Source organism: Arvicanthis niloticus, chromosome 30 (assembly GCF_011762505.2).
Source record: "Arvicanthis niloticus isolate mArvNil1 chromosome 30, mArvNil1.pat.X, whole genome shotgun sequence".
NCBI classification, from domain to species: domain Eukaryota; kingdom Metazoa; phylum Chordata; class Mammalia; order Rodentia; family Muridae; genus Arvicanthis; species Arvicanthis niloticus.
The window spans coordinates 22518170-22534679 of record NC_133438.1 but is presented as its reverse complement, the minus strand read 5'-3'; the positions used below and the strand labels follow the sequence as shown (position 1 = coordinate 22534679).

Below are 16510 nucleotides of genomic sequence, written 5' to 3'. Positions count from 1 at the left end.
GATCACAAATGGAGAAGCCGAGAGAGTTTGGAGCGTGAAAGTCAGAGTTGCTGTGGGAGACCAGTGCCCGCCTTTCAGTTTACCCTGACAGAGCTGAGGTAGACACCAGAGAAAGCTGGGGGAGGATTTCCCTGCCTTCCTGTGTGCTCTCAGTTTCCTTTACAGGGTGAAAAACATGTTTATACTAATAAACATTTCTCAGGGTGGACACTTCTATTGCCAGATTCAAAACCATATTCTTGCCCTTAGCTGCCTGAGCTTAGTTTTCTCTTCCATTATAATTCATTTTTATTGCTGTTTAAAATGTGAGTGCAAAAGCTGTGTTTATATGCAGTTTTTACTCACTCACTCTTCTCTGGATTTTTTTTTTTTTTTTTTTTTTTTTTTTTTTTTTTTGGTAACCACAGAATGACAGCCTTAAATTTTAATTTCCTGATTTGGTTTGTCAGGGCCTTACTCTTAAAAAAAAAATACAGTGAGTTTGAGTACATTTTTTTTCCCCGAGACAGGGTTTCTCTGTGTAGTCCTGGCTGTCCTGGAACTCACTCTGTAGACCAGGCTGGCCTCGAACTCAGAAATATGCCTGTCTCTGCCTCCCAAGTGCTGGAATTAAAGGTGGGGGCCACCACCGCCAGGCTTGAATACATTCCTTAAGTCTTTACTACTTAAGCCCATCCTCAAAAGTTCAAGAATTTAACAGAGTTAGCAGAAGTTGAGACTCTGTCTTCTCCTCTTTTTGTTCTGTGTGTTTCGGCCGGTGTTTCACTTGTTTATAAGTGTTCATACTCTGAACACCACCCTTTCCTCGTCGTGACTGGTGTTGCTCAGAAGTGTTAGGAATTCTCACGTGGGTATTAGAGCCTGGGCTCTGCTCTGGGCTCCTTTACTTTCTTTTTGGATGACTTGAGTTCATTAAATGAAGTAAATGCAATGAATTAAATTGCTCTTGTCTATAGATTAAGGACCATGGTATGTCTTCCATCCACTGGTCTCTTAAGATTGATCTCTTAAGATGCATCCAAGATGGCGGCACATAAACCAGGCTGCTCCCATGCTGTTCATTATCAGAGAAAAACTGCATACAGCCTCTGTCCTATCAAAGGGACATAGCTCAGTTGATAGAAGGCTAGTCTAACATGCATGAAGCCCTAGGTTTGAGCCAGCACCTTTTAAGCCAGCTGCAGTCATAGAAGTCTGTAATCCCAGCATTCTGGAAGATCAGGAGTTCATGTGTAACTAAGTTTCAATATAGCCTTGGTTATATGTTGAAACAAATCTAAATATATCTAAAAAATCATAATAAATTAATTAAAGGGAAAGTAAGGAGGTTTCACTATTGCCAGGTCTTTTTATATTATAGTGAATTATGTCTACAATTCCCTGTTCTACCTTGCAGAACCATGTGTCAGTGGGTCACTAAAAGACATAGCTGACCAACCAGAGATTCAGGCCTCTTGGTACAGTGGAGATGGAGCAGGTAATGGACAGCCTGCTGTTGTGTGGGTAGCAGAAAGACAGACATGGACACAGTGTACATTCTGAGTATCTGTTTATCTACTGTGCTGCTGGTGTTAATCCCGGGGTGTCATTCCAATTGTTGGTATTCTCTCTAGTCACTATTTTCCCACCCATGTCACTCTCAGAAGTGTGTTTAAATGACCTGCGTTCAATTGGTGACATAAATTAAGCTTTCCTTGTGTATCTCTGGGATAGAGAGGCCAAGCAAAATGTGGCTCTCTGATGAGCGGAGTCGGTCTGCTCTGCCCAAGTTGTTCCAAGACATAAATTCTTCATATGCTTTGATGATATTTAAATAAACACCAAAATAGACTCTGTCTTAGGGAGGCCAGGAAAGGTAAATTGCTTCATATCGATTTGACAATTGTCTGACTACTGATAATCAGGTACTAGAAGATCCCCAAGAAAGTCCTATTGTATTCTTCCAAAACCTTGAGTATCCCAAGCTATAGGATGTAACTTATTAAGGTGTCCATAAACATGTTAGAGAGAAAACCTCTAGAGACATCTGGATCAAAGCCCGTATCTGCAAAAGACTCCTGTGTTTTTTAGCCATTGTTAATTTAGCCTGGATGTAGAGGTACTAATGGGTAGGGGGCATCCCATCACCACCTGCATTATCCATCCCCTCAGTTAGGAACCCTGAAGTTTGGTATCCATTGATCTTACATTAGCAACTTCTTGACGTAAGATACAATTAAGACTTTTTATGGCATCCTTTATGAATATAATTTTACACAGATGTCCCTGTGGAAAGGAATTCTGACTTTCAGAATCTCATTCAGGATAAGATAAGTAGTATTTTTGTTTGGGTGAATTAAATAGAATTAATTCTTACTCTGAATTCTTTAGATCCATGCATATTAGTCTTTTTTAAAAGTAATATAAATATTAATAAAATAGTAATTATATATTATAATAATAATATATATGTATATATGATTCATCTAGCTGTCCTATAAAGTCTTCACATTGTAAAATAGAATTTCCCAGGCATCTTGACCTCAGCTGATACTGTGTGAGATGGCTTTATGAATGTAATAATGCAGTTATTCAGCATAAGGGAAGCCCAGAGGAAATGCCGAAATAGTCTAGTTCTGGCAGAAAACCACCTGTGGACATGGTCTTGTCTCCTTTCATTTATTCCGCTTCTGCAAAGGGTCTAGGTATTTTTTCTTTTCAAAGTGCTTTAACAGGATATCGCAGTTAAACAGGATATCGCAGTTAAAGTTTTGGCAGAGTGTTTATAGTTCACTTCTGCCCAGAGGCATTGAAAGATCCATTACAGGATAAGCAAGGCGACTCTCCTGGCCGCTGCAGGGGGATGTAAGGTAGGAGTTTATTAACATTTAAATGAATTCAGACAGGATGACAGCTACAGGACACCGGGGGTTGGGAGCAGCAAGAATTCACATGCAGATGCTGCTGTGCCTGGAAGCTCCCTTAATGTAAAGAGACAGAAATGCAGGATTCGAAAACAGGAACACACAGAGATTAGGGTGACAGAATTCAAAAATAGTTCTTAACAGAAAGACACCTAATCCAGTTTGTTAGAGCTGTCATATGCTTGAGAAGTTGCTGTGGGGCCCCAGGTTCAAGATCCTAAGGAAAAACAGGAGCTGATCTTGTCTCTCTTTCTCTCTCTGTCTCTCTGTCTCTGTCTCTGTCTCTCTCTCTCTCTCTCTCTCTCTATATATATATATATATCTATCTCTCTCTCTCTCTTTCTCTGTGTGTTTGGGAAAAGCACAGAGGACAATCTTCAGATTCTGTCTTTTTTGGAGACTCTCTGGAACTTATCAAATACTTATCAAACTTATCAAAGCTTATCAAACTTAAGCTAGACTAGCTGGCCTGTGAGCCTCGGGGATCCACCTGTCCCCGCCTTCTTAGTGCTAGGATTTCAAGTGCACACTACCATGCCAACCCCTCACCCTCCCCATTTTTTAAAAACACAGTTTCTGGAAATCCAACTCAGGTTCTTCCTCATTGCAAAGTAAGCCCTTTACTCTCGGGCTATCCCCCCTTGGTTGAACAGTTCTTCATTTGAACCGTAGTGCCCGACTACCTGACCTTGCTCTACTTTCTCACCTGTTCTGTTCAGTTCATTACATTCTCTGTGGAATGTGCCTGCTCTGTGCTCTCCTAGTTTACATAGAGCTGTTTAGCTCATGCTAGCTGGCCTTTCTGTCTACAGTGATTCTTACACACAGTAGCTTACTGCACACTGCCGCGTACACACCAAGAACCAGGTGTTCCGAGACCTCTCACCAGCCTTAGGCTCTGACATGTGCTGAGGAATCTGGGTACTTTAATTATTTTGAATTTGATCTTTATAGTTTTTTTTCTTTTGTAGGAGAACCTGAATATTTAAAAGTCCCCACAAAAGTACTCCATCTCAAATATCTAGTTGAGGAGGAAGGACAAAATGTGAATCCAGGGATGATCACACTGGAGATTTGTCAAAATCACAACCATTTTTAAATTGATGAGTTGATGAGATTCTTTGAACAGACGTGGACAGTTAGGAGTCACCCGACACACCATACTACAAAAGATGGATCAGAGTGTGGCCATGAGCAATAAAAGCAAACATAACTTATATTGTTGTGGAATTTTAAGACACTTAGTCTGCATGCAGGACTTGTATTCTGTATTAAGTCAAGCCAAGTAGAGATTTTCATTTTTTAAGTAGAAAATTCTTAGAGAAGAATAGAAATAGTTCTTTGTTTCGGTATGTTTTGTTTTCCTTCATTCCTCCTCCGTTTTTGGCAAATACGAAAAATGGTTTTGGTATTGTATATATCTGTAATTTTACATCTACATACACAGTATCATTAGATCCTGCAGATAGATGAGGTGCTGAGACACTGCAGTAAGCTTCCACCTTTAGTCAGTGCTTCTAAGCACTGTATATTTCTATGTGGAAGACTTGTTGTCTCTCAACCACTAATTGTTATATATCATATTTTGCTGCAAGAATTACAAACACTAACTCAATAATTGAAGCTAAAACATTAAATTGCATTATTTTAGGTGATGTAGTCTGTTTATATTTCCGTGCTCCACTGGAAACTTTTAGCTCCAGTGAGTCAGCACTCAGTAAGGTTAAAGGAGGGCCTTTGGGTGGACCAAAGCATTGTTCAGCGATGTGTGTGTTCCATCTGTGCACTTGAGTCCAGGGAAACACTCATTTTACAGCAGTCCTCAACCTTCCCAGTGCTGCGACCCCTTTTCTTCATGTTGTGGTAACTCCCAGCTACAGAATTATTTTTGTCTGTACTTCCATGGCTCTAATTGCACTACTTTTTGAATTGTAAAGTATGAATCGTGTTTTCCCACAGGATGACCCCTGTGAAAGGGTTATTTGACCCCACGGGAGTTGCAATCCACGGGTTGAGAGCTGCTGGTTTAGAACCATTTACAAGAATTTTGTAACTAAACTTATTGTTTAGGAAAATATCAGATGTGACTTTGCATTGGAAGTCAACCTAGAATGGCTGCCATCTTGGTCTGTGACATGCTGTCCCTTGAAAGTCTGTAGGACGACCGACCCGCTTGCTATGGAGTGTTCCAAGTTGCACCTGTATGTTTGTTTAGAGCACATGCGTGCACATGACTGTGATCTGGAGGTAGCTGGAGAGTCACTGGAACTTTAGTGTAGTCACTGGTCTGGGGAGGGGGAAGGGGGGATGGGAGAGTGGAGAGTAGGGGGGTGGAGGGTAGAAGGGGGACTCAGCCTCATTCTGGCAGTGTTTATTCAAGGTTGTCCTAGCTACTCAGCCACAAGCTTGTGACTTCTCACTCCACACCCCCATGGTTCTGTCTGCACCGGAAGGTCCTGGTGATTGAACCCCTGAATTTCCTATCAGTGTCCCTACTGTGTTGCTGATAGGAGGTCGGCTGGGAGCAGCTTGCTGCTTAGGGCAGCAAATTCCACTTCATTCAGATCATTTTCCTTCCTTTCTTAGTGATGTCATTTTGAGCATGTTGCTCCTGTGTAACTTCCTGCTGTGTGACCTACATGGGGTGCTACCGGGGTGGCCACTCCATGGGTGTTCTGTATGAGAGTGATGTGTGACAGGACCATGGTGATGCGGTGTGAGGTGAGGTCCATTCCATGATGCCCTGCAGCCACTACATCCTTTGTTTCTCTCTCCGTAACTCCCCACCCCCACTACCCTTCCCCTCCGGCCATTTTTTGTTTGTTTGTTTTGTTTTTTCGAGACAGGGTTTCTCTGTGTAGCCCTGACTGTCCTGGAACTCACTCTGTAGACCAGGCTGGCCTCGAACTCAGAAATCCGCCTGCCTCTGCCTCCCAAGTGCTGGGATTAAAGGCGTGTGCCACCACCACCCAGCCACCTCCAGCCATTCTTAAACAGTGTTCTCAGCGTCCCATGTCCTGTTCACTTGCTTGTGGCACCACACACCTCCACGAACCTTTGTTATACTGTATAAAAGCAGATGTGTGTTTTATCTCTCAAAAGAAGCATGAGGTTCTGGAGAGTAAAAGCCATGTTATTGGAGACAAAGCATAGCTACGTAGCCCATGCTGGCCTTGAATTCACTATGTAGCTTAGATTGGGCCCAGAGTCTTGAGGTCCCTACCTCTGACTCTTAAATGTGGGGTTGCTGTGGTTCACTGTGCCTGGGTATGGTCTTTCTTTTGTTCTGTGGAAAATAATTCCTGTCAGATGTCAACTTCAGAAACTATATTTTTCCTAAACATTCATTTCCATTATGCTTGTCTTCCTCTCTGAAGTGACTCCTTGGGAGCTCAGAGTCCTGGTGGCAATTCACCTCTGTCTAGACACTGTCCCCTTCAATAAATATTTTGTGTATAAATCGCTCTCCAACTTCATATTGTCTCCACATCCATTTCCCTAGTGTTCTTGCTGTTTTTGTTCTTCAAAAAATGACTTATCTACTTTATGTGCATTGCTGTTTTGCCTGCACGTATTTCTGTGTGAAGGTGTCAGATGCTCTGGAACTGGAGTTCTAGATAGTTTTGAGTTGCCATGTGGGTGCTGGGAATTGAACATGGGTCCTCTGGAAGAGCAGCCAGTCAGCACTCTTAACCACTGAGCCATCTCTCCAACCCTGCTTCTTTACTTCAGAATCATTGTTGTATCTGTGCTATGAACACTGTAAATCGTTCTGAGAATGAAGTGGGACATAAATTGTACATATTCCAGTTTGAGTAGACATGGAGGAACAGCAGGAGCCAGGAGCTACAGCGGGTAGAACAGAGCTCCAGCGGCTGTATGTGCACCATGCCTTGGGCTTGGGCAAGTTCCCTCTAAACCTCACCTCTGTTTCCCTGTCCAACTAAAGTTTGTCGGAACCTTCCTCATGGTATGTCTGTGCTACGTACATGTGATTGTGTATGCATGGGACCCAGTACTGTCCTGGGTGTCTGGATGTTCTTCTTTATTGCTTTTATCTTGTGACTTCCAATGTGTCCTTTGAAATTACGCCAAAGTAGGCCCGGAGCTGTGGTTCAGTGGATAGACTACGTCTCTGCCATGCATTAAACCTTGACCCAGCACTTGGGAAGTTGGCAGGACATTAGAAGTTTTAAATCAGCTCAGCTACACAGTGAGTTCAAGATCAGCCTGAGATACATAAGACTCTGTCTAAAAGGAAAGGAAAAAGAAAGTTAAAGTAATCTAGGAGTTGGGGTTGTAGTTCGCTGGTAGAGCATTTGCCTAGCAAGTGTGTGGGGCTCTGGGTTTGACGTTCAACACCGGAAAAAGGAAGCTGTCCTAATGTACATGCTAATAAAGTTAACTTTGAAATGTACATGTATGTAAATATATGTGTATATTTTAGGTATGTGTATGAGTGTAAGTTTTATCTGGTAGTGGTACATTATAGAAATTAAGCTTCTTGGCTCAAGACGGTATATCTTATGATAATGTACTCAGTTCTGAGGGACAAAGGTTTCCCCGCACAACCTGGGCTGTCCTGCCTGGGTGGGGAAGCTCATGCTTCCCTGCCTGACTGACCCTGATGTCTCCTCCTCCCCCATTAGCCCTGTGTTGGTGCCTGGGAGCCAGCATCCTGTGGGAAGACAGAGGACCAGATGACTGCTTCCAGTCAGGCTCGGAAATATGTGAACTCGTTCTCAGCTCGGACTCTGGTCATGTGAGACATTTCCAGAAAAGCATTATGATTTTCAGAACACTTAAAATTGACTTTTGACGACTTGTTCCTCAACATGGAGCCCTCCATGACTGAGAGAAGAACCTATTTTTGTTGTGGTACAACAGTTGAGAGCAGCACCAAGTGCGTTTTAGTTGCGTGAAAGCTTACTGCATTTCACCCAACTAAAAAGGATTTTTTTAAAAAAATGAATGAATAGCAGTCTTACCTAAATTATTAGGTAATGAATTGTAACCATTTGTTAATATCATAATCAGATTTTTTTTTTAAAGTAAAATGATTTATTTGTATTTTAGAGGATCCAACAGATCAGTATTTTTGACTGTGGCGAATTTTTAAAAAAAAAAATTTACACAAAGAAATATCCCAGTATTCCATGTGTCTCAGTCACTAAACATACACACAGATATTTTTTTAAAATCAGTAAAAGCATTATTATGAATGTTAGTTAAATACCAAGTAATACTTAACAGAACCTATAAGAACTCATTTATGGTTGATAATTTTGGAAATACCTTTATTGTACTAAACCGTTTCATGAGGGGATTTTTTTTTGTCAGCTTGCTTGAAAAATTATTACTGTATGAGATAGTTTTATTAAAAAATTATATTTTTATTTAGTAATTTAATTTTGTAAATGCCAAATGGAGACCTGTGTTTCGCTGCTATGGTTTTAGCCTGTAGACATGCTGCTAGTTAGTGTCAGAGGCAGTAGAGCTTAGAAGAAAAAAAAGAAAGACTTGGTGTTAGACGACAGACTATGCACTAGTATTCCAGACTTTTTTATTTTTATATATATATACCTTTTTCCTTTTGTAATTGGAAAACTTATTTGGGAGAATTTTGCATTTGTTGTACATTTTTGTTTTTTTAGGAAATATTTTTTTTTGTTGTTATTGTTGGTTTATAAAAGCATTGCACTTCTTTTTGTTTTTGGGAGATTTGTGTTGTTTGTGTCGTATGTTTTGTTTTGAGTTCAGCCTGAATGTTTACCCATTTGGGCAGTTTCCTAGCTCGATCAGCATTCCCTGTAGGTTTCTAAATGTATGGACCCACAACTGCCTCGCGGTTCCTGCGTTTGTGGGGAAGACAAATTTGGAATTCAATAGCCAGTTTCCGCCTTGAGAACATTTGCAAGAAGGCTGGCCCTGAACTTCTGAAATGACAGTGTACTTACTGCCTTGTAGTAAAATAAAGCTATCCTCTTATTTACATGCTTCCTGAAGTCTTGGTTCTGTGATTTGGGGTGATAGTTACATAATCGAGAAGATGAAACAAACTCAAAGTAACCTTTTCCTTCAAAAACAAAAAGTGCTTACCATCTAACGTTTCCCTTGGAGAGTCAACACTACAGGGAAAGTAAAGACAAACCAAGGTAAGTCCACAGAACCGTCCCAGTGGCAGCTGAGGACTCTTCCAGCCTGTGTCAAGCAAGGGCTCAGAGGCTCTTGATTTGAAAAAATGCACTCTAGAAGGGCGTGCTGGTATCTGAGTTAGGGAGACAGCTTGGCTTGGAAAGTGCTTACCATCGAGAATAAAGACCTGAGTCCCCATCTCCAGAAGCCCCACAAAGCCAGGTAAGGCATCCACGGCTGGAGTCCCAGTATTCCTGTGGTAAACAGAGATGGAGACAAAGATCTTCGGAAGCTGGCATCCATCCAACAAACCAACACAGGAAATGGCAAACAACTAAGAGATGCTGTCTCAAGACATGGTGGGAGGAGAGAACTGACAGCCAAGGTTGTTCTCCAACCTCCACAGATGAGCTGTGGCATGCATATGCCCCGCCTCGACCACACACACAGGTATTCATGAACTTAAACACGGATAGGTAGGCTGTGGGTACTAAAGGGTCATGCTCAATGGAAGGAGGAACTCATGGAAATTAGGAGACACTGAGAGATGCAATGACCCTTGGTGAGGTAAAGGCTTTCTCTCTCTGCTTCCCGGCCACTCTGATATACATTGCTCTATTTTTCCATCATAATGGCTAACATCTCAGAATCTTTCTTTCCTCATGCTGCTTCTATATTTTATCACAGTGAAGAAAAGTAACAAACAAAGACATTCCATTGTGGTCCAGTGTTCAGTATCCCCTGGGCAAATACTGATTGATTTTCACAACTCAAATCCAAACTCCAATTTTGAGTTTTCATATGTGTAACATAGTTGGTGTTCATTGACCCAAGGATGTGCTAGATCTGATGACTAATCTTTAGGGACAGTTTATAATCTTTGACGGCCATGGTAACACATTTTCTGAGTGTTCAGGAGCATAACTGATGCTTTTGTCAGAAAATGGAGCCTTGATGACCACTTGGCAATATCAGTGTGTCAAACTAAGTACTGGAGATGATGAATGTGACTAGCAATGAGAAGCCTAAGGGTGTGGCTCAGTGGTAGGGCAAGAACTAAGCATATGAAGCCCTCTTATAGAGGGTTTGACCCTATAAACTCTTACCCATATGTAAATCATAGTTATATGGAAGGCAACTGTGAATGGCTGTTTTACTACCCAAATATTTCTAGCGACTTTCAGGAAGGCAGTGGTTTATAATCCAATGCTTTTAAGTATATGGCTCTATAGTTCTGTGTGCTAGGAAGCCTAAGACCACTGTTCAGTAGGTGGATTTAGTGCCTGGCTAGAGCATACTTTCTGTTTCACAGAAGACACCATTTTGTTGTGTTTTCTGTTTTCACATGACAGAATGGCCTGATTTATTTTGTTGGATAGGTGGGTGGTTGGTTGGTTGGTTGGTTGGTTGGTTGGTTTGCTTATTTGAAACAAGATCACCTGTAACCCAGGCTGGCCTTGAAGTTGTTTTGTAGCTTGGATGACCTTGAATTCCTGAACTTCTCACCTCCAATCCCAAGCGTTGGGATTACAGGCATGGGCCAGTATGCCCGACTCTTGTTGGTTTATTTTGGTTGTTTGTTTTGTTTCATGTTTTAGTGATCCTGCTCTGTGACCAAAACTCAGGTGGCGAATACATGGAGGTAATACATTTACTACCTCAATGAGAAGCTGCTCTGAAGTCACTGTAAAGTGGTGTCTGAAAAATGGGAGAGATACTGAGAGGACCAAGCTGTCCTCTGTTCCCAGATAGGACTGGTAGATGCAGGTGATATCAAGGAATAGGGTCCCAAAGGGACTTGTGCATCACCAGGTTCCTGTGTTAGGACCCCCTGCATTGCCTCACCTGTTCTGGAGTCTGACAAAATTTGGTTGTAATTCAGAGTCTACCATCTTTGTGACTTTACACAAGTTTTATGTCATCTCCCTACCTTCATTTTACTTATGTTGGATATCAAAGTATACCTCAAAGTATAGGCATTAAGAAGATGATGCCAGCAGTGGTGGCGGCGCACGCCTTTAATCCCAGCACTTGGGAGGCAGAGACAGGCAGATTTCTGAGTTCGAGGCCAGCCTGGTCTACAGAGTGAGTTCCGGACAGCCAGGACTACACAGAGAAACCCTGTCTTGAAAAACAACAACAAAAAAAGATGATGCCAAACAGGAAATGCATTCATGGGTCTCTAAGATTCGGTGGCACCTGTCCATAAGATGCTTCACTAGGTCATCTGAGCAAACAAGAACTGTGTGTACCGCTCAGTGATGAAGAATGAATGATGTCTGAGGCTCATGTCCCTGGTTGCAAATTAAATATATTCAAATATAAATATTCCTTCCTAACATTCTCAGTTGTTCTACGATAGAGGAATCCTTCTTACATGGTAATATATGCAAATAATAGAACAGTTTGCCTTCAACCTCTTGGAGTCTAGTGCAGTGTATCTTACACACACTCCTCTCATCTATCGCCGGTGATGATATTAGCAGTGATGCAGAGTTGGCTAAGTGCTTACTACATGGTGTTAAAGAGAGCAGGCAAAATGATTCCCAGCAGTGAGAGGTGAGAGGCAAAGGGCCCAAGATTTGAGAAACTGAAAGGGAAATCTAGCAAAAAAAGGAGAAAGATAGGAGGCTGTGAACTAAGGTTTGAACTTTGTCCTTTGCGATATGGGGGGTTATTAAAGGCTTTTAGGGAGAGATATAAAATGATTAATTTATATCTGACTTGTAGAAATCCTGTTCAAATTCTTTATTCACATATAGTATAAAATTAATCCTCAGGTTAGCAGGGAAAGATGATCAGAGTCCAAATTTCACACCAGTTGACTTATTTTTTGTAGCATGTTTCCTGCTGCCTAATTTTAAAAGGATGTGTTTTAATCCTAGAAAATCTATCTGGGAAAAAAAACCAACAACTTTGATCTGTGCTTCATGAAACATCATTTCAAGTGTTACAATCCATAAAGTAGGAATTGACTCAGGAAGAAATGATTGCACAGAACACTTTTCTCCTTTAGAAGCAGGGGCACTTTCAGCCATTACTTTGTCTCAAATCTTCTCTGCCAAACCTCTCACTGAATTTTTATGTGGCATAAGCCTTGGTTATTTTTGAATATTTGGATGGATTTTTATATTCACTGATTAAGGAATCTTTCCAGCATTTGTTCCTGAAGAAATTTCAACTTAATGTTATACTGTAGTCTGCCCTTCACGCCAGAACACCGATAATCAGTGAGTCTTGGGTTTTATTGGACACAGAGGCTTAGAACACTGGTAGAGGGAGGTTAAGCCGGGGATGGGTACTGTGTGGACTACAACATGTGTTTGACAGCTTCCAAGTGACTCCACCACAGGAGGACTGAGGAGATTGAACTACAAAGACCCTGTCCTGTGAACAAATTCACAACCAGAGCTTTCTATCTGACCATTCCACAAGTTATAATGAAAATGTCCATTGGTCTACAACAGAATGTTAGAAAACATAGCTCACAGCTATAGAATTTTTTTTTTTAACTCTAAGGGTTTAGTTTGTTACCAGTGTTGGTAATTAGGTCTTTTGTCTGATTTTTACAATTGCAAGAAGCATAATTTCACTTACAGTACATTTGGGCTTCTTTCATCAAATGGCTCTGTTGCCCGTGTTCTATCAAAAGGGAATCTATACACTGATGAATTTGACATTAAAACAAAGCAACTGTCAGGCAGAGAAATTCTTGTTTCTAAACCAGGCTGTAATGAACTTGCTGATCACCTTTGTTCACCTAAACCTCTATGCTTTGGGTTTCTGTTCAAATGGAGGAAGTATTTAATCCTATATACAGTTACAAAGCAGACTGAAGTTCTCAGATCAAAGATAAAACTCAAAGAAAACCTCGGTAGTCCAAAGACATTGGAAGGCACAGTGCAGGCTGTGGGATTTTTAGACCAAGAACACCCCCTCCAAGATGAACCTACACCCCCCAAGATGAGCCTACACCCCCCAAGATGAACCTACACCCCCAAGATGAACCTATACACCACAAGATGAACCTACACCCCACAAGATGAACCTACACCCCACAAGATGAACCTACACCCTCCAAGATGAACCTACACCCCACAAGATGAACCTCCATCTTTAAGGAGTCACCTTACACTGTGTCTGGAGAAGATGTAAGGAAAGAGTTGAGAGTTGTTTTCATTTGACTCATCTCTTTAAAAACATAAGTACTTGCCACTTTCTAATAGTAGTAAATAGATCTGACCATGGACGGAGAACCCATCCAGCTAGCCAGGATAGAGGCTAGCACTCATTTTTTCTCAAAAATTCTTTTCTTATTGAGCACTCCCAATGCAAGGCAGAGTTCAGTTGAGTAGATACAGCTCACAAATACACTAAGTACATACAAGTATATAGTGTGTACAACATTCATGATTATAGACAGGATTATTTTCTTAGATACCCCCCAAACATACTAAGGAAAAAAAATAGGCGTATACTTGGGTAACTTTATTTCTTTACATCTAAAATGTGGCTTTTCTTAAGTTTCACTCTACCAGATGGAACCCATATCTGTCACTGTTTAGGTGACCAAGAACCAGAGGCTTGATAGCCCAGAGACCTACAGAAAGAAAACATGATAACATAACCCCTAATGATTCTCTGCTATAGTCATAGATCAGTGGCCCTATTCAGCCATCAGAGAAGCTTCCTCCTGCAGCAGATGGAAACAAATACAGAGACCCGAAGCCAGACATTACACAGGGAGAGAGACCTTAGAACACTCAGCTCCAAGTGTGATGTCTCGTCAAATTCCCCCTCTTGGAGCTCAGGGATCCCCATAGAAGAGGGATGAGGATACGAGACAGAGGAGGCAGAGCACCAGGAGAACAAAGACCTCTAAGTTAACACGAGCAAAGCACATATGAACTCACAGAGACTGAAGCAGCAAGCACAGGGCCTATACATGTCTGTACCACATCCTCTGTGTATATATAATAGCTTTCAGTTTAGTATTTTCATGGGACTCCTGTCTGTGTTAACAAGGGGCTGCTGATTCTTGTGCCTTCTCTTAGGGTTCTTTTCCATCTGATATTTTATCTTATCCGACATCAATGTGGTGGTTTTCTTACCATATTTTATTTTGTTATTTTATCATCATTTAGAAGCCTGTTCTTTTCTACTGAGAGACAGGAAGGGAGCAGACACAGATGGGAGGTGTGGGACAGAGGACCTGAGAAGAGTGGAGAGAGTGGTCATTAATATACTCTGTATGAGAAAATAATCTATTTTCAATAAAAGAGAGAAAAAAAATCTTAGACGTCTCTTTTAATGTTTTAGAAGTCTCCGTAAATCACTGGTTTTTCTGACATCGAAACAGTTATAAATCCATAGTTGTGTAATCGATACCATAAAATAAAAGAAGAACTTAGATAATCCCAGCAGAGAATCTAGGAAAGATCTCCTCCTTTCTTTTCATTCATAATGAAACAAAGAAGGGTTCTATGAAGACTGTGCAGGCACACCAAACTATGTGTCAAAATATGACTCATGAGTTAGATGTAAGAATTGTTCTGCGGGGACCAGCTTATGTCTCTACTGTGTGACCCAGTCTAAGGTAGGCACTCAGTAAATACATGGAATGATCATAGGCTAGCATAAGCTAGCATCCTCTCTACCCTACTGTGTATCTGTGGATAAGCACCTCATATCTCTGGGTCTATATATTCTCATCTACAAACAAGTTTGGACTCATGTGCTATTTAGTTTTGACAACTTGATACAAGCTATGGTAATCTGGGGAGACAGACCATCAATCGAGAAATTGCCTCCATCAGACTGGACTACAGACAAGTCTGTGGTACACTTTTTTTTTTGATTAATGGTCAATGATAGAGGGTGTGGCCATTGTGGGCTGTGCCTTCCCTGAGCTGTAGTCCTGGGTTGTATAAATAACTAGGCTTGGCAAGACATGAGGAATAATCCAGCCAGCAGTGTTTCTCCACAGCCTCTGCTTTACTTCCTGCCTTCAGGTTCCTGTTTTGCATCCCTGTCCTTACCTTCCTGGGTTCCTGTCCTGATGAAGTGTAGTCTTTAAAGAACCTACTTCCAAACTCCTGTCTTGTCCCATTCCTCCTCCATCTCCCTGTTTGCACTGGCTGCTCTTGCTATCTCTATACAGTGCACTTTGACTTTTATCCTGGACACCTGACCCACTGACAGAGTCGCAGGGCTGGTTTCTGTCATCCTACATCCCGGAAGTCCTTGATTCCTCTCCTTGTTATATTAGATTTTATCACTACTGAGAAGGAAGTTGTTTTTTTCTTATTAAAAAGGGAGCAGGGCTCAAACTATGACTCAGAATTAGAACATTAATTAATGAAGGAACCTTTTCTGGGCCAGCAGACACGAGTGGCATTCTTGCCAATCCTTTCTAAGAGCAGATGGGCAAGGCCTCCACTCATCCTGCCTAAGTCATCTCGAAACTGAGGGCAGTCGATTCTTTCATTGGCATCCTTCCTTTGAACTTGACTTTTCAGATCGTCAGCATTTTCTGAAGACCCTGGTGATAAGGGGAAGGGCCAAAGCTTTGCTCACACTGCAGCGTTCTTCACATGTGCTTGTCCTCAGCTACTGAGCCGTCAGAGCACAGATGGATACAGGACAGACTGATGAATGGTCATGGATTGAAGATAATGAGTTGACATAGCAATTACAGTTCAGTGTTAATTGTCAACTAGACAGAGAGTGTATGTGTGTTTGCTTTGACTTTACTTTTTTTTTTTCTGAATGTTTACAATACTTAAAATATAGAGCCGGGCATGGTGGCACACACCTTTGATCCCAGCACTCAAGAGACAGAGACAGGTAGATCCCTGGGTTTGAGTCCAGTTTAATCTACAGAAGGAGTTCCAGGACAGCCAGGGCTTCATAGAGAAGCTTGAAAAGATAATAGCTAGCAAACAAAAACTATAAAATGAGGAGAAAAAAATATAAATACGGGAGCACTGAAAAGTGAGCAGCTGATTAGAAACACATGGAAGTTAAACACACAGGTGACTGGAAATAGGATTTTTTAATTAAGTGGCTTACTATGATTCTGCCATTCAATGCTGTCCAGATTAAAAAGATGTTATACAACAAAGGAATAGTATTTTGAAGGCCTTTAGTGAAATATACTATCCAAATTCCAAACTAGTAATCATTTATTAAGATTTGGAAAAAGTATGGGTTTCAGTGTTAGATGACCACAAATCTGAAGGGTTAGACATTGACTCAATAAAACTCCCTCTGACCTGAAGGCCCTGAAACTCATCATGCATTTAAGTGTTGTTTGTTGGTTGATTGTTGGTATGTTTTTCATCCTTAGGTATGTTCTTGTGATTGTCTAACACTGAAACCCATGCTTTATCCAGATCTCACTAAATGTGCACTGTTTTAGTGCAAATTTGTGGAAATTGTAGTTGTCATATAAGACAACTATATAAGATAAT

At 41.2% G+C, this 16510-nt stretch overlaps 1 protein-coding gene across 7 annotated transcripts in view; it reads left to right on the top strand.

Annotated features, from left to right (window-relative positions):
- Positions 1 to 8895, top strand: part of Myb (MYB proto-oncogene, transcription factor) — a 35657-nt gene extending 26762 nt beyond the window's left edge. For all 7 annotated transcript variants that reach the window (XM_076928096.1, XM_076928098.1, XM_076928095.1 and 4 more), the window contains one exon: positions 7553 to 8895. In XM_076928096.1, coding sequence (XP_076784211.1) covers positions 7553 to 7669 — 117 coding nt within the window. In that variant the 3' untranslated portion in view covers positions 7670 to 8895. The remainder of the gene's footprint in view (positions 1 to 7552) is intronic.
- The last annotated feature ends 7615 nt before the right edge of the window (positions 8896 to 16510 follow it).